A 25505-nucleotide genomic window follows, 5' to 3' on the forward strand; every position below is an offset into this window, starting at 1 on the left:
TACTAAATTCATTGAAAGCATAGTTAAAAATAAAAGTATACAGAAAAGATCCGATCATAGTTTGTAATGAGGAAAGGCAAGTCGCACTGATCTGTTCTTTGCACAGGCGAATTTTGTCAAGTTGATAAAGTGGAACAACTCATATGTATATATGTACATATTTTGGGTACTTGAGACATTTGAAGAGCATTTGACAAGTTTGTTCATAAGATACTATTAAAAAAATTAGTAGTGGAATGTTGTTTTGAGCAAAGCCACATTATAGCAAACGAAGAGCAGATCAGTTAGTAGTAACAAAGAAATAACCCTCTGCTGCAAGATGTTTCTGAAGTTTTGTTGCATACAGTTTTAATATTCTGATGATATAGTTCAGAGGAACTACATCCAGCGTTACAGGAAAATATTAACCTTTGATAAAAGCAGCAAGCATTCACCTGGCCAAGCACATGAAACTTCTTGGGCTTTTGTTACTTTTTGTACCTGAAAGTCACCTGCCCTGATAGAAGTGGTAGAAATCTGTTCGTTCATATTAATACATTTTTGAAAAATACTCATCAGCTATAATGGAATTATAGCCACCCTGTAGAAAGAAACAGAGAGAAAGCAATATTATAATTAGAGAGCTTAACTTCTAGATGACTTGGAATTTGCTTTTCAGAACTGATTTTCTTTTCCTATTGCCAGTTTCATTTCACTAGCTGCAGGTGGCTTTAGCTAGGCACCACACTGAGCAAAAGGGCCCTGAAATAGCCGCTCATAGGTGGAAACCAGCAAATTTATGAATGTTCTTATTGTGGTTTCTGTGGTTTAAAAAATACACAGCTTGATAGCTAAAGAAGATGCTACCTTGTGATTCATATGTGTTGATTTTCAATAGCAGCTAGAAAACACACATTTGCTCCATGAATTTTAATTGACTGGGAGAGCAGAAGTTGTTGCCTAGATGAGGAATAGTTTAAGTTTCATGGTTTTTACTTTTTCTGGTCTTCACTGTTCGTGTTTTCTATATTATATCTTGAAAATGTGATTTTAACTTATTTAGGCTTGCATATAATAAAGCTATGTATTATCTTGATTCTGTGAAAGTAGGACACACAGCTGTTGCATACATAAGATTTCCCAAGGTTACTGGTGATTATAGAATGCAGAATTCTTCATATTACCATAACAGAATTTAATTTACCTGAAGAACACTTTGTTTTTAATTAAAATTTTTTTATGGCTGTTTAGTTACTGGTACTTTCTGCTAATCTAATGTTTTTACCTGGCATCTTCCCAAATTGCTCCTGTTTTTTAAAGTCTTCTTAATGCTTTAACCAGTTTAGCCTCTGTTCTCCTTCATCTGTTAAGATGTAGCTAGGGTGAATTTCAGTCAAAGTCTTAAAACTGCATTCTAATTCTAATTATTTGTTCCTTATGCTGAGTTTCTTTTTTCCCTTACAAAATTCTGGTGAAATTACACCAGATATCTTGTCTCATGAAACAGTTTTCTCAAGGGAAAAATTATCTGTATTTCTTTAATGCTTATCCCTGTTTTTGAAATCTAAAGATCTTGTAATCACTAGTCCTAGCTTTCACAAACTTAACTTTTCACATTTGTGTATTTCTTGGAATGAGGTATAACATGATAGCAAGGCAAGTGGGTTGTTCCGCAGACTACATAAAAAGCAGTTGTATGGTACCCTCAGAAAATCTTTAACTTCCTTGATTTTTGCATGGCTCTGGGGCTTTCAGTAGGCAAGTAATCAAGTCCCACCATGATCAGAAATACGTCTTTTATCCAGAGCTTTTCTATCCCTGAAAATATTTCCTGATCTACTTTCTGCCATTTTCTTGGAGGTTTGTAGCAATGTATGAAGAATATCACCCTAACCTACTACTTTTAGTTTTCTTGACTCCTAGCCTGGTCTATTCTATGTAAGCAAAAATACTGTATTGTGTCTTTGAGCAGTATAATTCTTTCCTAATATTGCCTTTCCCCTTTGCCTTCTGTGTTATTCCTTTGGTAAATTTTGCATTCAGATATGTTAAATCTGTAGTAGTATTTACATTTTAGTCATGTCTCTGTTATACCAGTAATGACCTGGATGCAGGGCTTCTTTTGTGCTGGATAGCTGAAGAAAAATTCAGGGTATGTTTATCTGCAGATGAATGGAAACCTGAATTTCTTTCTTCTACAGCATTTTATTCTGCTTTCTGTCAATATATCTCTGATTTTACTTTTTAAATCTATGATTTGTGTTCTGTGTTTTCAACAATTTTATTGATATTGATTTAAATGCAGAGTAAGAAACACCAAAATGATAGGTCTTCAATTCAGCTGTGTACCCACTGTTTTGATTCTAGTATTTTCAGATATTTAACTCATACATAAGATTTGAACTTCCAGAATGAACTAAACACATTTCACAGTGCAGTCAAAGATAGTACAAGGGCAACATGTTTTAGTGTATTTTAAACCTGCATATGTTCTTGAAGTGCTTTGCCACTTGAAACATTAGCCATCTGCCGGCAAGCGTCCCTTTGTAGGGAAGATTATTGCAAAGGTTGTAGTAAAGCAGCATAGATATCATCAGGTGACCTCAGATCTCCTTAATCCTTTTCAATCTGGTTTCAGAGTTAGTGAAGAGGTTTCACTGGACTCATTGGCTGATCCCCTCATGGTTATAGTTAAAAGTCTTTGCGGATTCTTTTAAATCTGTCTGGGATTTTATAATACAGTGTGGGCTTGTTCAGTTTGTCAGCAAGCTGTTGCTGGAATTAGGTATTTGGTTTTAGTGGTTCCATTCTTTTCAATTTCTGATGGTTTTTCAATTATCATTTACAGGAAGGGCTTCTAATACAGGAATCTACAATAGCTATTTTTAAGCTCTCCCTCTTCACCATCGAGGGCAGCTGCTCCTGAAGAGGCCAATGGAGCCCACTGAGCCAGGGGATGGAGAGGGCAGGAGGCTCTTGCCTATGTTCTCGGCCAGTGCTCTGCCAGCTCTGCTTTGCTTTCCTGGACTGTTGCTAAGATTAGGAATTACTTATGAGCAACAAAAGTTTAGTCTGTAGATTTGGGGATTTTCTATTTGATTTTTAATTTGTTAGTTTGGAGTCAGGATTATGAGCATGTGAGGGAAATGTGACTTTTTCAGTCATTTGCCCAAAACCCAATATGTTGGGGATGATCCTAAAATCCTGATGCGCACAGTGTCCATGAATGTCCTAGTTTACTCTGGAACCCACAGGGCAGTTGTAGCCTTTCCATTTTTTCCTTAATTACAGTAATCTTTGTTAATTCTCTGACTATATTACTGTAGTATGCTCTGCGTGGGTTACTCAGCATCGTTTAGTATCCATTTCCCCTCTTCACCAAGCTTTTGCAGATCTTAAAAAAAAAAAAAAAAAAAAAAAAAAAGTGTGTTTCTTTCAGGGTATGTAAAATGAATTACTGGTGTCTATTTTATTTGATGCTGGAGTCATCCTTGGTCTCTTTATCTCAGCAGAGGGCCCTCACTTGCTCCTCAAGTCTTGGAGCTCAGTCATGTTGTTGACAGACTATGCTCAGTTCACTAGATCTTTCTGGCCTGGGTTGTTAGCAAATCCGATCAATCAATAAAAAATGTAGAATTTGAACTTTTTAGTAAATACTTGTTTTGTATTGTTAGATTTTAAAATATAAATTAATCTATTTCTTTTTATGCACTTGTTTTCAGAAATGTCAACTTTCTGTCTTGCTATTCTTCATTACCGATCTAGAATACTGTAAAACTACGGTACAATTTAATTCACCTGAATATGTGAATCATGACTAATTAGAAAAGAAAGAAACTCAAAATGTCCTTAAAGTGACACATCTGTCAAAATTAATTTAAAATTATTTCTTGATAAAGTATACCTTGGTTGCAGATGAAATGTTGTGTTTAGAATAAAAAATATTTTCTCAGGCAGTAATAGATAACAAGTGATTAGTGAAAAAGACTGAAAAGTATGTATTAAGTGTGATATTTGGTCTTACTTTTGGTATTCCTCATAACCTTTATAACATATAAGGAATCGGTTCTAATTCATCAACTGCTTTTAATCCAATGGTTAGACTTTATAAACATAAAAACTGTAGAAATATAGCCAAAAATCTCCTTCATTCCACCACAGATAAGACTTAATCCAAAGTGTTATCTGTCATTATTTGTTTTCATACTCTGAGTCATTTGCAGGCTGTTATACAGAGCAAAGCTACCTCCTACATCTCGATGCTTTCTCTCACCATCAGGCACATTTGGGGGGGTATTTGTTTTTCTCTCATTCTGGTTAAATATTTTTTATGACTCCTGGAATAGTTTGTCATGCATTTGGTTATTTTCTTCTCCAGTGTCTGAAGGGTGTCTGAAATGCAGCTGCAGTCTCCTCAGCAGCAGTGGCAATGTGGCCTGTTCTCTGTGTTTTAGATTGGCATGACGGTCTTGGTTTATCCTTTCCATTCTAGTAGATTTGTTAGCTGTCTTGGCAGCTCTTGAGTGGAGGCTGCCCTGATTTACTTCTAATCTGTCATTCCTAGTGATCAGCACATTGAACTTTTAAGCACTGTTTTACCATATAGGGCCTTCCAGGGAATATTGGCCAGGCATGTTTGTTCTATTGAGCCTGAAAAGTGATGATCTGTAGGAATGGACCAAACATTCGTCAAAAGATTATACTTAAATGGAAAGAACAATTTGCTGTTTTATTTGGAAGGGTGCTAGAATTCAAATTCAAATTCTTTCTGTTTTGTTTTAGGGTACAATAACCATACTTCATACATCACTATATGATGTATGGGATACAGGCTATAGTTAGTGTACTGTAACTTGTTCAAATATTCATTCTTTTCTACATTTCATTAAAAAAGCTTCCTCGCAAGCATACCTTTTTCTGCATGTCTAATTTTAGATATGCCAATGGCTTTAATTTAACTTGTTTTAATTATTAAACTTATGTACGTGCCAAAATATTTACTTATCAAAATCATTTAATTCTTTTAGGGTTTTTAGGAACCTCTTGTGAAGACAAAATAGACCCTTGTGCTTCATCTCCCTGCCAGAACAATGGAACCTGTTACGCAGATAGACTTGCCTTCTCCTGCAGTTGTAGTTCTGGATTTACGGGACCTGTGTGTGATGAGCTGATTGACTTCTGCGCTCTGAATCCTTGTGCACACGGCATTTGTCGCAGTGTTGGAACCAGTTACAAATGCCTCTGTATCCCTGGTTTGTACCAACAGTTACCTGTTTCGTAAATTTTCTAATATTTTGTATGTAGCTTGCAATATATAGTTTAAAAATACTTCCTTTTTTCTTTTCAGTATATAAAACACATTGATCAGATGTTCTATCTGTTTAAAATAATAATAGGAATCCACACATTCCATTTGGAAAATCAGAAATTGCAGGGTAAGCACTGAAAATACCCACTGAGTTCCATACGGCTTGGTTTATATTTACAACTGTATTATAAAATCATAGTCTGCAGGATAAATCTGTTTAAGGTGAGATATCAATGTCCTTGAAAAATGAAAAATAGGAAACTGATAATTGGGCAAGGAGTAGCAAATACAAAGTAACTGAATGTAGGTACTGAAGGAAAAAAAAAGAATTACCCCAAAAGGTTTTAGTTCTGCCATCTGTGTTTATATAAATTATCTCTTTGGTAGTTCCAGTGGTTCTGCTCAGGTGAGTGTAGCTAGTGGACTCAGATGGTAACTTTGATAATATAGCTTAGTAATGCATGGTGTCTGGGTTGCATTGAAAAAACTTTTTTTTTTTCTCCTTAATCTAGATTTTCTTCTTTTTCATTGTATGTGAATGTGACCACATATTTTGGGGTGCTAGTGGCTCCCTTTATACATTCCAGCAGTGAAAATTAATAGGTAAATGTAGCAGTTAAAATGAATGGACTGTGTGTTGCCATTGTAAACAAATGGAGTAGAAGAGTATGCTTTATTGCACATTAAAAGAGTATGCTTTATTGCACATTCACGACCAACTTAAGCATTTACAGAGTGAAAACCAATCATCTTTGTTTACATTTGAAAAAATATAGCACTATTCTTTTAAAAAATGGCCTTTTCCTATGAAGTTGTAAACTTGAAAACTGCAAAAATTAAGGGGGAAAAATGTCCTTACAGTACAAAGATAAACTAAGGAGTGAAAAAAGACAGTTAATAGCTCTTCCTATATGTAACACTGTTATGTGCATGTTGTTCTCAGAAGTTCCACTCAGTGTTGTGCCAGCTCTCTGCTTCTTTGCCTTGACTTCTAGGAAACTAGTCACAACTCTCCATCTCTTTTCTCTTCCTTCTCAGTTAGTAGGATGTGAAGGAAGCACACCAATTGCAAACATATTGCCTAAAACAGGCAAGTACTCCCGTAGATTTCCAGTCTGAATGTTACTACATTCAACATCCAGATGTTTTCTTTTGGCTTGTGCATAGAAACAAGAAAGCTTTTTTCTCTTCTGGAAAGAAGTGTCTTTTGTTGTCCAGAAAGAAGCCCACAATCTGTTCCTAGAATACTTTTCTTTTTAGATTAGGGATAGTGATGCTTAGGACAAAAAGCAAGTAAAAATAACTGTTTGGTTTAATTTGACTTTAATGCATTATTGGCATTTTGAGGAAGAAAGGTCAAATGCCACTGCTTGCTGCTTCCATTTCTTATGTCTTTAGAGCAAGGTGAAATGTAGAAAGCTATCCTATTTTCCTTGGTAGGAGTGAGTTTCATCTGAGATTCTGTAGCCCATAAAACTGGTATCTCATGTGCAAAGGGATTCCTGCAGACCCAAGAAAGGAGTATCAACTTATGTCTTTGTCTTGGATGGTATGTAGAGTGCACACTTCGAAGTGTTACTTTGAGTAACCGATGCATGTGGTTTTTGAAGAAATTCCAGATGTTGAGAGTAAAGTTTGAAACTGCCTAAGGATGAAAGCATTCATCATTTTGTAGGAACAACGGATCAGTTTTTGATCATCACTCGTTAAATCAATAAATGTGAAAAGAACAGGTTTCAGCAGTATGAATGCTTCAGCATAAAGAATCCTGCTGGGTAGCAAGATTCTAGCTGATGCATGCTGTCCGGAGAGGGAAGTCACAGCATACTTGTGTGGTTTCACAGCACTATTGCTGAAATGTTCTTCTTGCAGTGTGTTTTGATTTTGAAACGAAGATACTTTCATTGGAGACAAGACAACTGGCTGTGTATTATTTATCGCAGTTACAAAGTTTGTGCATATATACTAAAATTATCCCCATCGAGAGCGTGATGTAACAGTGAAGTATGTTTAGACCAAATTTTATAAAGCCTGTATGGAACTCAGTTCAATGAGCAGTAGTAACTTTTCCAGTATGTCTAGTTTTCTTTGCATTGATTCTGATAGATCTGAGTTTAGCTGGTATAGAAAACACTACCCTTTAGACATTTTGTACTGAATTGTTTCTCCGCTGGAATGGACTGATTTTGTTTCTAGATAAAGAGAATTTCTAATAAAATCTACTAATGTAGCACTTTTAAAAAGTGTCTGAAGTAATCCCTGTTACTTAGAGACAGGGAAAGGACTTGAACTATCAGAAGTTTTCTTTGGAGAGGTACTCACAAATAGACAGAACCTAATGGAAATTTGTATTTTGGAGTTGACATATTTGTAATTAAATCACATACTTTTTTATAAAAGGAAAAAAATATGAATGTGAAATGGCAGATTATACCATATTAGCATTATCTCAGAATTCACTTTCTGTCTAGCAGACATGAACTTACACAAATAGGATTATAAGAATCTCACATAAGAGCTTCTTTAACTATCCAGAAGGATTACCATATTAAAAAAAAAAGAAAAAAAAAAAGCGCCTTGATTTTATGGACAGTTTTTCAAGGAGCATCCTGAATTCTTCTGCTGGCAGCTTTGCTGAAACTAGAGGGCAGGTATATTTTCATGGCAAGAGATGTCAAGTTATTTAGGTGACTCCAAATGTTTTTATCTCAGATGATTCTATGAATGCTATAGGCAGTTTTCATCTGGACTGAAGAATGGCTTATGTAAGACAGAAATACTATTTCCTTACATGTGGTTTGTTTTATACATTTCAGGAGGTGAAGATGATGAGTCTTCCATTACAAATTTTCAGTCTTCCTTTTTGAAGCATTTTATTGCTTTACTGTTGATCTGCATAGCAGAGGAACCCCTAGCGACTAGGATTGGGTATTGAGATGAAGAGCAACAGGCCTAATCATATTTAAATATAGCTAGCATATCCTGTTTTATCGACAGAACAAACTAGAATCCTTATCAGTTGGTAATTAGTTCCATGTCTGACAAAAATAACTTTTTGGCTGCAGGTAGTTGAACTTGCCAGGTGCTGTTTGTCTAAATTCATTTTTAGAGCTGAGAATTTGATAGTTTGGTATTTACCCCTTCATTTCTGATATTTTTTTCTGCTCCCAGCCCCCAGTAGGACTCTAGCAGAGGGAGTAAAAAGGAGAAATAGATTTGAGGTTCAAAAAAATCCAGGGAGACGGAAAGAAAACCTCAGCAGGTAGGAATATGAGAGTTGTGGTAGCATAAACCTATTCTTTGACCACCTAATTAGTATTTTGTTAACTTGTTCAGCTTCTGAACATCAAACTGCTGTTTTTCTAGCTATTCACAGTAGGAGCAGTTAGAGCATGGTTAAGAAACATCTGTACAGAGGCTGGAGGAACTGCTGAGATGAGGAGCTTCCTACCTGGACAACAGGGAAAGTGATCAAAGTATTTCAGCATCTTTTGATCTTTAAGTGGTTTCTAATATATGACTGAAATTACATTTGATTAAAAAAAAATAAACACTGATGAAGAACTGTGCTAAGAACACCAGTGCTGTGCATCCTCTGACAAGTTCTGAAAAGAACTGACAGGAAGCAAATGCTTTGAACTGTAGAAGCTGAAACACAAAAAGAGATACTAGAGTCTTGCATAATCTGTGAGAAGAGGTGACAAGTCAACAGAAATCTGGACTTCACAGTCAGTGTAAAAATTTGCTTCTGAATTTCTAGTGTGAAAAGGGATCCGATTTCTGAATCAGAGTACTGGGAGCTGTCCAGCATGAGGTTTCTTTCAGAAGTCATCCATTGTAGGAAAAAACAGATATTTCTGGTTTGAAGGAAATCTGGGAAGCCTTAATCTTCTCCAGAATGCACTTTGCTTGCAATTCAAACAACAAAAAGCTAGTTAAATATTCTTGGCAAAATAAATTCTTTTTTTCCCCCTGAAATTTATCACCTAAATCTAAGCAAAAGTTATTGGTTAGTTTTGTTCAAAATAATTTTTTTCACTCAGGGATTAAAAATAATCTCATACCTCTCTTATATTATGGAAACTTATTTTGATTCAAACAGTATTTGTGCAAGTAAAAGTTTGCCAGATTGAGAGTCAGAGAGGTTGCATTTAAGACCATATGTGACACTTTAGTTGAACTCTTTTGTATTGCTCCATGTGTGAAATGTTACGTGAAGCATTTAAGGAACTGATCTATATATTTCCAAACTTTTTGTAGACCACTGTAAACTTTATTTTTAAAAATGAACATTTGTTCTAGAAGGACTTCCCACTGCAAATAATGAAATATTACTTCCTTAAGGTAGCTGCCAAATTGTGAGAGTTTGTCATTAATTTATCTATGATAAATGGATAGTTTATTTCAAAAGAATTATAAACAACTGTAATTATGCTGTATCAAGGTAGGAATGATCAGTATTGTTTGTTTCCTCCTTTCTTGTGTCTTTTCATTATTATGTATTCTCCATTATGGTTTTTGCAGGATGGGTTTTCTGGGGGGTTTTGGGGAATCTTTTTGTGCCATAGGTTATCAGCAGGTTTTGAACCAATTATCTTCAGACTTTATCCACATGAGTTAAAAGCATAACAGATAAATGGTAGTTAACTTCTCTGTAGATCAGCATTTAGGAGACAGCATGGCACTCACTTTGCCATCAGTTTGCATAATTATTTATAAGGCACACATTAAGAGCTAAATTTGAGGATTCCTAGGTTATAATTCCTAAATAACTGAAGTAGGGGCTGTAGAGCATGGGCTACCATGCATTTTTGGTATCTTCATCAAAGGGCACTGTGATAAAGTAGATGAGTTATGCCTCTGATGTATTAAAAAGCTGAGGTCTGTTCACAGTTTTGCCTGCAGAGACTTTAGCAGCCACTATTACATTGCTTGCAAAATGGATGAATATGATTTGTGTGTGGTTTGGTAGCATTATCAAGGACTAATGATAAATATTCTGACTGCGTAGAGATATTACCATATATTGGTAGGAAAGAAATGATCTCTGCCTCTTGAGAGCCTGAGGCTTCCAGGCTCTCAGCCTCAGTGTGCCAACTCCTAGATTACCCAATTCTTTTATGGGGAGATCTTTCATTTTCAAGCCTATCACTGAATTCATATACAATATTTCTTAGATATATTAATAGTAATTTTATCAAATGACATTTTGGAACTCTCTTCTGTATTGGTTTTATAGTGTATCTGAAACATACTGTTTTAAAACCTTCAGAGCCCATCAATTTCACTAAATTTTTTGTGTTCAGTCCTCGGAAGTTGTGTTCTTTTTCTGAGGTATCTGAGAGAGGATAACATTTCTTATTATGGAGGCGAAGGACTGCAGAATTTTGCTTGTATCTGCAACCTGAATGCTGTCCGTCCTTTATGCACCATTTCTACCAGCAGGCATACAGTGTCAGCTGGATTTTTTTCTGTGTTACTTCTGCCTCAAAAATTAAACAAGAGAGGAATTTTAAACAGTTCCAATTAGCCCAAGGTCTGTGAAAGTCTCCTTGCCTGGTAGGCAGTTTGGTTTCCATGTTTTCTGACCAGTGTGCACATCTGAAGAATGATAAATGATAGTTATACTTGCATATCTGCAAAATTTGCAGAACACGTGCAACCAGTCACTTGCAACTGATTTTGTTGGGTTGGCTCTTGTTGTAAGCATGGTTTTGGATAACCAACATGATCTAATAGCTTGTATAGAAAAGTTAATTTGTATAAATTAACTTAAAAAGCAGTTTTTGAATGTTCCCTTTCCAAAATTGAAAAACAAAATAAAATGTGTAAGCCATTTCTAAGTTGAATATAGGTCTTTTTCAAATGTCCTGCTGGGAGGGTTCTGTGGAATTCAAAAGCCTATATAATAATACATACAGCAGTAGGTATTATATGTGTTGTTTCTTAATTGCACGTGAAACTTTACCAGTGAACCTTTAATTGTATGTTTATATACCCAAAATATGATCAGTCAGCACAAATTTCAGGTGACATACCCTTGGTGTTTGTGTTCTCAATTTTCAGAGAAGCCTTACTGTTGTTTTTAGCAAGAAATTGTATTATATATGACTCTTCACAGCCTTAGCTTTCCTAAGAACGGGACTGAACTGGGGAGGGGAAAAATCTAAGGCTGCAAACTCAACCTTGAGCAGAAACAATTTGCTGAGTGCAAGGATTTTTGTTATTGGGTGAAATATTTCCTGTTGTGTGTTTTCATACTGCCTGCCTGCCTTCTAGTGCGATAGGATATAAATAGTTTTAGTGAGATTAAAAGAAGCTCGTTTATTAGTTTGACATGAATGCTCGTTGTCCTTTTAGGTCCCGGTTCTGCAGTTGGAATCATGTGAGCATATCCTTGGATCCATGTGAAATTGTGTTGATTTTGCTGGGTCTCCTCGATCTGCCTTGTTCGAGGTTCAGGGTCATGCAGCGTAGAGTTACGCAGTTCTAAAGATCATCCCAAGATAAAACCTTTCAGAGAAGTTGGCAATAAATAATTATGAGTCCTTGTTGCCTGGTCCTCTACAGATAAAAAAGAAATGCCCAATGTTTGGACATTTGATTCATAGTTTAAATGTCTTGGGTTTTCATGCTTATCACCTGTTCAAGAACTATTCTTGATTAAGAAAAATTCGTGTGATCATTTGTTGGTTTGCTCATTTAGACCCTGATTCATGAAACCAATTGGACCCCTACTGTGTCTTTTCACAGAACATTCATTTAGTTCCTGAATTTCTTTTTAATTTTGCCTGGCCCAAAGTGAAAAAACCTGTCTAGAAATTGAATAACTTTATATAGCAGTGAACTTCTGCATTTGATTTTCTTAAAGACATAAAGGAATGGAATTTGAAAATACAAATCACATGTACAGACATTAATACCTGCACCCTACTATATAAATATATACAATAGCACAAATAAAACATTTAAAGGAAGAGGAGCACTCTTCAGGGCTTGAAGAGTGGTGGCAACTTCAGATGTAATACCTAGGAGTATGTTTCCTCTACCCTGGCTTTTTGCTCATGTAGCTTAATTAGACAGGCATGGAAGGATAGGTTTATCTCAGTGCATCTGCAGAGACAGGTCCAACATCTGTCCATAGCAGTACCAATTTTTCTTTACTCTGTCTTTTCCTTTCCCACACTTTGGAGCTGGAGCAGGAAATGCAAGCTCTGTCAGAAGCGGCTTTGGGTAAATTCCTGTTCCAGACTGCCTGGGAGCCCCTTTTTTGCCTCTGTTTCATCATCCTGTTCCCACCTCTGCTTTAAGAAAACCCTCTACACAATCTGGCCATGGCTGATAAGCCTTCCTACCCTCCTGGTTTCTGTAGCAGCTTTTCTCTCTTTCTCACTTTATTTAGTTGCTACATAGTCTCAGATTTTAACAGAACACACTTTTCCTTCTTAACTGTATGATGCGTAATTCTCTGAGGGATTTAAGGATGGATCGTCTATGAATTGATGCAGTTCTCTGCAAAACAAAGTTCTTTTGCATTGTATCCCATTAGGCCTTCCCACAAATATGGGATTTTTGTCCTGCTGTCTTGATTTGTTGAAGTGTTAAGTGAGGATAAGTCCTGGGAATCACTGCTGAGGAGGTAGCATCTAAGAAAAGCTTCAAGAGCTTTCTACTTTGTTCTTTATTGATTCATAAAGGGAGAGGAAGTTTCTCCCTCTGTCTTTTGTTAACCTGGTAGTGCAGATGTTCTCAAGGGGTGAGCAAGCCCTGCTGTATCTTTTGCCCCATCAACTGCTCTTGAAGGTTTTGACAAAGCCTATGACTTCTTTTTGTCAACCTTCTTGACCCAGATTGTGCTTTCCATTTCCATTTCACCTTTTCTCCATGAGCAATTTTTAACATAGGCATCAAGCAAAGAGAGTTCACCTAAGCATGTAGCTGTCTGAAGACCATGCTAGAGAGCAAAGGCACGTACCCAGCCTCTTCAAGGCAGCCTTCCTGTTGTTTAAGAAAGAGAAAGAAAGATTTGGGAATCCAGAGAAGAGCACCAACAGAGCTGTTTCTATCTTTATAAAGAAGAGTAGCAGATGGGACAGTCACCTAGATGGAAGAGAGATAATGTGGGAACACCTTTGTTTTAGGGTTTTTTTTTTTTCCAGGTTCCCTGTCCACTCCCCAGCCCCTGAGGAGGGCTCATCAGAATGGGACAGTCATTAGCAAGTTCTGCTTTCATGCGCAGAGGTGCTAGTACTCGCTTTTTAATGACCTGGAAAAAAGAACTTAATAATTTTAGTTGCCCTATTTGAAGTTGTATTGTCAAATGTGTTTTTCTGCTCAGGACACAGCATGCGGAGAAGTGATATCAATGTAGATATTGTTTCTTCCTTTCTGAATATGTCCATAGAAAAGCTGTACACCCCAAAAGATGCAAAGAGCTGCATTTGGCATGACTTATGAGTATAAAAGCAATGGAATCTTTATAAAGTTATTAGAAAAAGAGGGAGCAACTATACTAGATTCTGTTATTCTGAAGTTATCTGTGAAAGGTGCTCCTGTCTCCATTTAATTTCTTTAATGAAAGTATAGAAATTATTTATGTAGTATTTCTGAAGATACTTGTACCCATGCAAAAATAATACATAATACATGGCTGATTCATCAGTATCATTATAAAGCAGTAATACAAAAGAGAAATACTTGTTAAGAATTATATGATGCCTCCTAGCTCGATTTTTTTTTTTTTCCATTCACAGACAATTCAAGTAAAATTAATCTGTTAGTACCAGGGTAAGGACAGTGAGGGTGAAATAGTGTGTGTAGGTGAGATCTGCCCTCTCGTGGAGAGAGAAAATATTTTCCCCTCATTGTGCAGTGTTTGACTGCATGGTAAAGAGGTGATATTGATATTACATATTGATTTTGGAAAACAGACAACTGTTCAGTCACAAAATTCAGTCTGTTCCCTTTGAGGGGTGAAAACTGTGCAACAGCATGTCAAAACATTTGTTCTCAAAATATCTAATTATACCTGTGTTGAACACAAGGAAATCCCACATGTTTTTCTTTTAAGTTTTCAAATTTCTGTGGTTTGTACATTGGCTACAGATGTCACTACATAAGGATATCTTGTTTCATCCTAAGCTAGATAAACTATAGTAGGAAATAGCGTACTGTTTAGCTTAACTAATTCTCTATTGCCTGGCTAACAGCTTTAGAGAAGGTGGTTCTAAAACGTTTCTTAATAAGCCACTAATCTGACTGACTAAGTTTACTATAAGAAGAGAATTTTGTGCAAAAGCAAATGGGTAATATTGCACATAACACCTTGTGGACTACTAGCATCTATTGTACCTTCATACACTGTTGTTTTTAATTATCTGTAACTGGGAGAGAGGAATGGTGCCTGGAGGTGCCATTTTTCCTATTTTCTATGGTTCTATGATAATTTTGAGAAAAACTTAGACCAGGAGAGTGAATATAGTTTGGCACTTATTAAGATCAGAATTTGCCCCTCTTTTTGGTTCCCTTTTCATGAAAGACACATTCATGTCATGTCCATAAGTTTTATTACTAACTAGAGATTATCTTAAGAAATACAATCACAATGGAGAATTTGCACTTTATATTTCAGGCCTTCTTCTCCATGGCATCTTTATTCATGGTTCTTCATTCATATATTATTGCTTCTATAGGTATATGTAACAAGCAGATCAAGATTTTAAGAAACATATAAACACTGTTCCAATGCACAGTATTATTTTATAAATTACAAATGTATTTTTCTGGTATTACATCACACTCACAGGAGGTCGAGAGGGGAACATTAGCTGTGAAGAGTCAGGAAGGTTAGATGTTTAATAACTGGTTTAACTGAAATTAATCCACAGTAGGGGTGGGAAGGGTGTCCTAATATAGTGTTAAAGTACAGTGATATAGCTTCTCTGTATGGCTGTTCTCTGTGAAACTCTTTTTAATGTAAAGGCATATTGGAAACTGCCTGTTTTAATGTGTAACATTGGCCTTCCTCAGGAATAAATTTCAAGAATATTGAGCAGATCTGAAGGAATATAAGCAAGCTTCTATTTAAAACAGATAAAGAAAATATCCCTACTCTACGTTATTTCCAGGGCCAGGCAAATATTGTAAAATAACAACCCGCAATGAAAAAGAGGGTGAAATAATCACTTCATACAAAGTGTCTTTGGAGTTACCCTGTGGACAATAGTGTGTGCTAGAATTTCTACCTTCAGCTTTTCATGGATGGCTAAAGACGAGATGGTTCTGCAGTTTGAACCCAAACCATTTGCTGAGACATCTGAGGCAATTATCTGTGTTAATGACCCAGGTGATGCCGTTGATGTTAACTTCCTGGTCTGTGATTTACTCAGCTGGAGAGGGCGTCTGTGTGATGCCCCAAGTCACATGCTGTGACTAGCAGAAGATAGTTAATAGTTGAATAGATGTGGTAGAAAATGCAATAGTTTGTTCGCTCAGTCATTTGCCAGAATTTCCAAAATGGGTGTAAACATTATGAAAGACACATGTTTTGGTACAAACGTGTTTGTTACTTCTTTCGGAAAGATAAAAGCATATTTTGTTTAATACATACATACAATTTTGTTACATAATAGAAAATTGCTGTTGTTGAAGTTCTGAACCTTTCCATAAAGGTAATTTAGCTTTATAATGAAGCAATCCCCGCAACCTTGAGGGAGCGATGGGAAAACTATTCAGCAAGACTTCAGCAAATTGTTTAGTACTTTTTTCATTGGTCAGACACACCAGCAGTTTTACAATTCTTCTGTACTAATGCTGGTCTGTCAGGGAGAAAGCAATATTTATGTTGCATTTAATACATTACTAAGCATCATGAGCAATATTTTTTGTCTTGTTGATGTATTTGGCCACACATTTAGACATCATTATTGGAGTTGGAAAGCAGCCCCTATGTTAAAAAAAAAAAAAAAAAAAAAAAAAAAAAGTGTAACTGAAGTAGAAGAAAGAAGAGAGGAAACTTTTTATTAGTAAAAATATAATCTGGGTCTGTTAAAGAGGAATAAAATAAGTTTCTTGGTATCAAATGGAATTGTCTCTAAGGTGATCAGGCTTACAGTTCTTTGTATTTAATAGCAAGTAATACTAATAATATCAATATTATCAAGCAAACATATTTTAGCATTGTAGCTACTTATTTCCTCTGTTATGCTATACTAATTTATGTTGTTACTTAATATGAGTAGGTGCTACTTTGACCTGATGCACTGTATATAGAAAGTCATTTCAACTAATGTTAAGGTTGATGATCATATGATGCACTAAATCATGAGAAAAGCACTAGTTCAAGTGGATTAATTCTTGCTTTTTTACCTCATGGTACAATTGATTCAGTAAGTGGCCATTAGCAGGTCTCATAGCTTTTCTGTGTTTCTACTTTCTCTGTCTGCATAACCAGACTATAATGCCTGCCTCCCGCTTGGGAAATTGAAAACTGAGCATCTTAATGCTTCTACGGTGCTTGACAGCGCCGTTGTACAGCACTGAAGTTAAAATACGTTATCATTCTAACTGCGGTTGTATAACTGGCATCACTGATGAAAAGTTGCGGAGGTGTGAGTATCCAGGAAAACTGGTAGATACGTAGTTATTAGATTATTCCATTTTACATTCAGAGTGCAGTAATTTACATTGCTAATAATAATAGTGGCCTTGGTCACCTGCCTCTGTGCTTTCTGCCTCGCTGCTGTTTACCACGCTGGAAGTGCCTGAGAGCTCTTTTAGTACCTTGTGCTCCCTCGCTTTTTTTTTTTTAAATAATTTTAGCTAGGGAGCAGATGTCCTTAAAATTGGTGTCTTAACACGTATCTGTCTGCACAGTATATTTCAATTAGCAAACATCTGCCCACAATCTATAGTGGCTTAATTGATGACTGTTACTGGGAAGTGTTTCATAGCATGTTTTATTTCCTCTTCATGTGATTTAGGTTACCATGGCCTTTACTGTGAAGAGGAGTATAATGAATGCCTTTCTGCCCCCTGCCAGAACGGAGCCACCTGCAGAGACCTTGTCAATAGCTATGAATGCGTGTGCCTTGCCGAATATGAAGGTAAAGCGTGGTCTTACCTCCAACTTTCTGGATTTTTCTGCATCTTTTTTATCATAGGTTCTGTTACAGAGATGTGCAATACCCTCCATTGTGCAGAAACGAACGGTAATATCCCATCATCTAAAGTAAAAGGAAACAAAAGTAGATCCTGATCCCATGATATTTATTCAAATGAGAAGTTCGGATTTAGCCGGTCTGTATAGTTAGGTGCTCATGTGAGAAATGTATGTCCTTTTAAGAGGCTTCTATGGCTTCTCTCTGTTCTTCTTAGACACACCTTTTTCAGTTGTTTTTAAGACATGTTAGAGCGTGATTTATTTTTAAAAGAAAATGTTGGATGAAATTTTTCATCAGTTAATGACGGAGCCATTATGTGGAGGGCTTTCCGAATCATTTTTTGGATTTTCTCCAGTGAACTGAGTTAAAAACACAGTAATAAAAGATTAGTATTTGAAACGGTTTAGCATGAAGGAGTAAAAATGGAAGTATTTATTTTGGTTGAAACCAAAATAAAGAAAGCATAAACCCTGGAAAAAGTAGTAGTTCTGGGACTGTTCTCCCATGTTAACTGAATCTAATCATATATATGTTATAAAGGAATCTGCTTTTAGAATTTCTCAAGTAATTTATAAAATAAAAGAAAAAAGTACATGTTTTGCTGTACAAAATCATTTATCTTGCAGTAGATTTCAGTTTTAGATAGAGTAACCTGTCAGCTTTTTGTGGTATGTCTCTTTGGAGGGCTAAAATGCTGCTTTGTTTTGTGTATTCTGTTTTGAATCATGCTGTGAGAACATTTTGAAAATAACTATCTGATGTTACTATTACATATATATATATATATATATATTTTACATAGAATGATTATGTTTTAAGGAACATTACCCAAGCATTTTTCTCATTAAGAATATCAATACTTATCTGTGTTGAGGAGTAATACTCAGTTAGCGACTGCTTGAGGCTATATATGTATTTCACGCTGGTAATTTCACTGTTCTTTGACAATAGATAAAGAATTCACCATTCCAGAGGCTTAGTGAGGAAATGGCCCTCAGCTTTTCATGACAGTTTAAAGAGCCCTTAACTATAATGTTATGACTTTATGTTAGGTACTCAGCCCACCTGTATATGCAATCGAAAGCACTGCGTGTACCGCACCTGGCTTATAAGCAGTTCATTCTGCCTCGGATGCCAGCAGGGGACCCGCTCCTGCAAGGCCTTTTTGCCCATTAGGGCACCTTCTTTGTTGCTCCAGACTTATGGTGCTTAGTCTCACCGATGAATAGAGCTGAGGTACCCGGCTCAAGGCAGTCTGTAGGCAATTAGAGGCCTCAGTTTTAGCAATACCAGCCCAGACCTCCCCTGTCTGTGGTCCTTCTGCACCCCCTGCCTGCCTTTTTAGGGTCTCTTGTCTGGCAGATAGAGCAGAGGTGTTACCGCTGGTCTGGACTGAAGTCTACAGCAGCATGTGCGTGTGGGCTTACTGCTCTGCTGGCTTCTGCTGCTCAGACTAGAGTGCTCTGCCTTTTTGTTGCTGACAGGCTGACCAAATGATTTCAGGCAGTGTGTAGTGAGTATAAATACATATTTAAGTTACATGATTTTTTCGTAACTTTTTAATTATTGTTCTTAACTCTACTTTAATGACTCTTTTTATATAACTGAAGTACATTTACATTGCTCTACATGCTGCACAATGTTGTATGGTAGAGAACCAAGTTCATTACTTTTAAGCTGCTCACTCACTAATTTGTGTGCATCCATCTGCCATATTTCTTCTGTTTTTGTATTATTTTTCTTTCCCATATTCTTTCCCCAAATGGCTCTGTTTTCTCACTAATTTTACCCATATATAATTCTGCTTCTCAAACCCTGCAACTTCAAATTCACAAACTTTCCAATTCCCGTGCAATAAAATTGGTATTCATGAAAGAGGCTGGGAAGGATTAAGGCAGGATCAGCTAGATGTATGCCATTTTTTACATGCATTTGTCTAACCTCTTCTTGCTGTCCTCCAACACTGCAGGTTCTGTAATCTCCACAAGCAACCTATTCCTGCAGTATTCTTCACTACCTTGTCATTAGAAATATTTTCCTGATGTCCAAGTTGTATTACGGTTTTTATACGTAATAAACAATATGAGTTTATGCTTCTCTTGATTGATTCTGCACCTTTAGTTTGTAAGGACTTAGCAACATGAGCCACCTTAAAAAGCAAAAAATGTGTGCTTGTAATTTGTAAATGTAATCACATGGAAGCGTTCAGAATCCTGTCCTGCTTTTCAGTTAGTTTGTTGAAATTGTTGCAGTAAGTTTAAAAATGGGAAGACTTGAGAATAATTTTTGATTTTAGCCAAATGGTCATTTTGGATTCATTCCCAAGCAAAGAATGCTGATAAGACCTAGGCTTAGGCTTAAATCTAACATTAATGGATAAACTTAAGTAGGTATTTTGAATACAAGTGAATTTCTGTGTAGTAGATAAATTATATACCAAGTCTCCCCAATCCTTCATTATTCTCATACGCAAATTTATTTGTTCATGTTTCTTTGCCATCCATGTACTGATTAGAGCATTCATGTGTTGATTTTTCTGTTTTTATCTGGAAAGTAGACTCAGAGAAAATGACGCATGAAGTAGTGGCATAAGATCCTCCCTCCCCATCCCCAGGTGGCAATCTGCTGTGCTTTTAATTTTGTATTCCAGATTGTACTATCTTCTGCAAAGCAAAACTAATGAATTCATGTAGCTTACATGTGAAAACGAGACATCAAAGACAGGGGTTTGAAGCTGACCAACCCAAGTGTTCATTTTTAGCTATACATTTGAATAAATTAATTGCTCTTTTATTGGCTTATCAAATGATATTTCTTTTCAGTTTCCTCAAGAGTCAATGAAAGGCATCAGACTACATATGTACATTATGAAAAAAGTTTTTACATGAACTTCTTACTGAGGATAATTACGGTTTAAATCCTACTGCAGAGTAGCTGATCAGCTTGTGCTTTGTTACACCGTTGTTTTTCCCTAGATCGTCCGCCAGTTCTTGTTAGAGAGCAGAAGTTGCCCTAGCTCTCTAACTCCCTTGTCCCAAAGCCTCGGTGGGTGAGGGCGTGAGGGGTGGCATGCATGTTAAAGTTCAACCACCATAAAACATATGACTTTAGTCTTGTATAGCATTGTTTTACAAAGGCTAATCTCACTGACTTCAATGTCTTATTTGTCATTTGATGTGTGTGACAGGGGACAATCAGGCTTTGAGCCTGCATATCATTGCTTTCATCCAGGTGGAGTTAAGATATCATACATACTCATTTCAGACTGTCAGTATAGTCAATGTAACAGCAGTTGTTAATTTTACCTTTTCAGGAAGGCACTGTGAATTATACAAAGATCCTTGTGTTAACATCAACTGTCAGAATGGTGGCACTTGTGACAGTGAAGGTCTAAATGCTACTTGCATTTGTTCACCTGGATATGCAGGCAAGTAATTGCAAATTACACAGAGTGTTTAATTGTTATTCACTGTGTCCAGATGCCAAATAACACTGTATTTGTTCAAGGAAACAAATTAATTTCAAGGAAACAAATTAATTTGAATATTGCTGAATTGTAATCAATCCTGTGGGAGTGAAAAGTCATTGATGTTACAATGGTTTTGAACTTCAAAATTTTGCAGCAAAATATCTCTTGCTAAAGAGAATTCACTAAGCTAACACCTATTTAACATTCCTTGTGACATTTTTGCTTGAGGCTAGATTGCATTTTAAAAATAATATTTTGAAGACTGCCAGGTAAGCCAGTACTAATTGGATGCTGTTGAAACTGGAAAATGTGTTAACCTTGACCTATTAGTTACTGTGAGCTGAGGAAAGAACTCATTTTGTTACCTTAATATGCAATTGCTAAAAGCCTTAAAGTGCTTGTTATGAATCAATTTACACTTTTAGAGTAATGGGAAGCAGCCTGTTTAATCCTTTTGCCTTGTATTTAAACTGACATGATTGGTGTAATCCAAATATCTGCTGTCAAGATAATTTACAACCTGATGCTCTGTTTGTCATATAAGGTAATATCCAGTGTGATAGTAAGAGATGAATCTGTTCATAGCTGTTTTGTAGATCAAATGATGCTTTTAGTTCTGTGCTAATTAAAGTGCAATTTTTTAAAAAGATTTGGCTTTCTGTTGTACAATGGCTGTTTCTCTGCAGCACCGATTATCTGCATTATAATTGTAATTACTGTATAGCACTTCAGAATATACATGGTAAATTGTTATGTCCCATTTGACTGAGAAAGACAAACATGTTTATGTTTAAAGAAATGAGAGACAATCTGAGTGAGGTTAGTCAAGTCACTCAGACTTCAGATTTTGTTTTCACATGGTTGAATGAAGATAATATATCCTTCTTGGAGGCTCTGCGAGACTTATTTCTTGAAATATTTGTAGAATAATTTTGATACCCTGAGAATGAAAATGCTATTGAGCTGTAAGGTGTCATGCAGCTAGAGAAGAATCAAATGACATTGATGGCATATCTGATACGATACAGCCACTATATCAAAGTTTTTTTGTTTTTTGTTTTTTTTTCCCCCTGATAAAAGGTGAAGAGTGTGAAATTGATATAAATGACTGTGACAGCAACCCATGTCACCATGCTGGAACTTGCATAGATCAGCCCAATGGTTATACCTGCCACTGCCCACATGGGTGGGTTGGTGCAAACTGCGAAATACGTAAGTTTATAAAACTTTATAAATTTTTTTTAATATGTATGTAGTTAGTTGTCCTAAAAACTTCTAAAAAGATATAGAAATTATAGCAAAGAAATTTATTGCTGTCTCTTAATACCTATGTGCACAAATATCCTGAATCTTCTGTAAATTATTGAAATTCTGTTAAATGCATTTTATCTTAGGCCATAATATTTTGAAGGTGGTCACGTAAGTTAGAAACTTCTGTTTCTGGTGCTCTACTATGAGGTGTGTTGGACCAGATTTTCAGAGAAGCTATTTCACAGTTGGGCAGTAAGAATTTCCTTTCTTTTAAAATGCACTTAAGTCTCAAAGTTTATTTCATACTTGTGTAAAGTGTACTCCCATAGCGCTATGAGCATGGTACTAACAGACTTGTTTTGACTTCTGAGTACCTGTAGTTCTAGTAGTGTTTCTGCAAAACAAGTTTAAGCTTGCTTGCCTAAGGAAACAAATCCTATGTAATCATGCTGTGACTGTATGCATGTATTTATCTCTTTCATCAGTAGAAACTTTTTCAATTTCCACCAGATTTGTTGAAAAGAGAAATCTCCAAGAAAAGTATTTCCTAGGAATTTAGTAAGAATAGCTCAGGGAAGCCCTAATAGTAGGTCTGGGGAAGGAATAGCTTCAGGGTGTTCTCAACTCTTAGCAGAGAGAAAAGCTTCTGTGTGAGCTCACCCTTATTGAACACTTAGAGAGTCCATCAGAGGAAGAAAGTATGAAGCCCAACTGTGGAAGAATTAAAACAGAAATTAGGTTTCATTAGTTCTGCTGCTCACAGAGCTGCTTTATATTTCACTGAGGTCTTGTTCTTTGACTACAGATTTCACCTTTAGCAGAGGCTTTAGCTGTGTATTTGACTACTTGAACGCTTAAATACTGTGGTCATGGATCCCCTCAAGATATTATACAGACATGCAGGGTTGCATGAGGGGATTTACACCACTCATTACAGCTAATGTTGCAGGTACAAGTGATGGTTTAAAAAAATAAACAGGAAAAGGGACTCAGAAAACTCCTACTGTACATTCATAAGAACATGCCTACACAAAAGCTGAAATTAAAAAATGTTTTTTTTGTCTTATTCGCACAAGGATTTCAAGCTTCTCTTGTTACTTAAGCCTATAAGTTTAAGTAAAACTTATATCCACTGTTCTTTAAGTTTATTTCTATTCTTGATGTTAACCCTTATTTTCACTCAAAAGACAATTCTGTTCATATCTGGACTGATGCTGTAAATCCAAAGCTTTATAGTGAAAGCACTCACTGGCATATGACCTCCTCTCCCTTTAACTGTTGTGAATTCAGTCTCAGCGCTTAAGCACAGACCAACACAATTACAGATCACCCCTGATGATGATGACTGCATGGAGGGATAACCTGCCTCCAGCCTTCTGTGGAAAATCCTCTTTCATTTGGGGAATCTTTTGAATGAAAGTCTGTTGAAATATTTTGCCTTCTGCCAAATGTGAGGACTGCAGAAGAGCATTGCTAGCTAGTCCGGAGGTGGTGACAGCACTGCCTTTTTGTTGTCTCTGTGAATGGCATGCACTGCTGCTTTGCGTGCTGCTTAAGTCTCAGGACCATGATGCTGTATATGCTATGTATGCTATATATACCAGATTGTTCATGCTGTACAGTGCCCAGATGAGCTTTTACTGATAAGGCTGTTAGTGATGCCTGAAACATGCATTTCCAGGTTAATCATCAAGGCTTAGAGCGTATTTCCTCTCTGCATAGCACCTGATTGTACCTGAGCCACAGCGGCCTTGCCTGCTGCTCAGCAACCTGGAATTTCTGCTCGTATTACACACTTGTAAACAATGTACGTTAAGATGACAGGGAGAAACAGCAGCACTTTGTTGTTGCTGTTTTAAGTCTTTTTTTGACTGATTTGCTCTTTTATCTTGTGACTGCTGCAAAAGAAGGCAGGGAATTATCTGAGTGTTAAATGGCATTGATAACACTGCAGGGCTGATCCTTAGCCAGAAATATTAGACCTTTTCTTTCCATCTCAATTTTTGGAGAAGAGATTCTATAGTATTGTTCATGTCAACTGCTCTCAATTGAAGAGGTTGAAATTACGGTGTGTTTTACCAAACAAGCGAAGATAGCTAATACAGTGCATATATGCTCTAATAAAATGTAAAAAATATATATTAATAGGAATATAAAAAATGTAATCTATAAAATTCTGGCTTGGATTAGTTTTACAGGAATGAAAACAGGAAAAAAAATCTTTGTACATTTACGTAGACACATAGTTTGAAAAACAATTAAGTTTAAAATTTGAGGGTTACCTATAGTTTCTTCAAAAAGCTTATCATCAACAAATGTCACTCATTCCCTCACTACTAAAGTCACTTTGACAAAGCATGATGTATTGTTTATGGGATACCATGGTACTTCACAATAGTCAGATATAAGTACGGAAATGCAGCTTCTGTAATCAGTGCTGTGATTTATACTGAAAGCTATGGAAGCTTTCCTAAAGAGCTTGGATTTTAACAGGTATACAAAGGATTATGCAAATAGAGAGGGACTGATTTCTGAAAAAATCACTTTGCAGGAAAGATTTGAAAGCATTTTGATCTTCAGATTTTTTCAAGAGAGCTATGTATCCATGGGAAGTTCTTTTGCTCACTCTCTTTCTCTGAGCTAAGAATTGACTAGCTGATCCAAATCCAATTCTGATCACATCTACAGAAATAGAAAGGCCATATCCAGCTCCTTTATAAATAGGTGCAGCATGACTGAGGTCACTGAAGTTGAGCTAATGGTGCAGTGGATTTCTGTTCAGTTCGTTCATTGAATCTCTTAGTGTTCATCTGTTCATCTCTCCATCATATTGCTTTAGCAATTTGTGCATAATGATTTATAATATATTGGAAATCTAAATTTAAACACCATATACTGGCTCCCTCTGTCTTGGGCCATCCCTTTGAATGCAGCAGAAAGACATGATGGAGCTAAGCTTCAGACTTCTCAAGATGGGAGTGAGCTGATGTTACAGAGACAATTGACTAAATTGATCACACTTTATCTTTTGTAATTTTCTGTTATTAGCCGTGAAGGAGGCTGATGGTATTTAGTCCTTTTTATGGAGCGACTCTTTATTTATTCTTGGTAGCTCTCATTTTTTCACCAGCAATCTGCTTTATCAGCTGGAAGTGACCACTATAGCAAGATTCAGGGTTATCTTCTTTCAAATTGTACTCTTTAGTTTCTTGTCAAGTGCTCTGTATACCATAAAATAGTCAAGAGGTAGATTTAATTTACTTAGCAATGAACTTTGATATTTTTTATGTCATCTTGTAGTCCTTTCTAGTGTTAGTAATTTTAATTAATAACAATA

The 25505-nt window shown here is 36.2% G+C and overlaps 1 protein-coding gene across 1 annotated transcript in view; it reads left to right on the forward strand.

Moving 5' to 3' along the window:
• Positions 1-25505, forward strand: part of DNER (delta/notch like EGF repeat containing) — a 147331-nt gene that overhangs the window by 110164 nt on the left and 11662 nt on the right. The window contains exons 8-11 of the mRNA XM_067301892.1: positions 5007-5231; positions 17269-17391; positions 20762-20875; positions 21998-22129. Of these exons, the coding sequence (XP_067157993.1) occupies positions 5007-5231; positions 17269-17391; positions 20762-20875; positions 21998-22129 (594 nt within the window). The remainder of the gene's footprint in view (positions 1-5006; positions 5232-17268; positions 17392-20761; positions 20876-21997; positions 22130-25505) is intronic.

The sequence above is a fragment of the Apteryx mantelli genome, chromosome 9 (assembly GCF_036417845.1).
Source record: "Apteryx mantelli isolate bAptMan1 chromosome 9, bAptMan1.hap1, whole genome shotgun sequence".
In the NCBI taxonomy this organism is placed as follows: Eukaryota; Metazoa; Chordata; class Aves; order Apterygiformes; family Apterygidae; genus Apteryx; species Apteryx mantelli.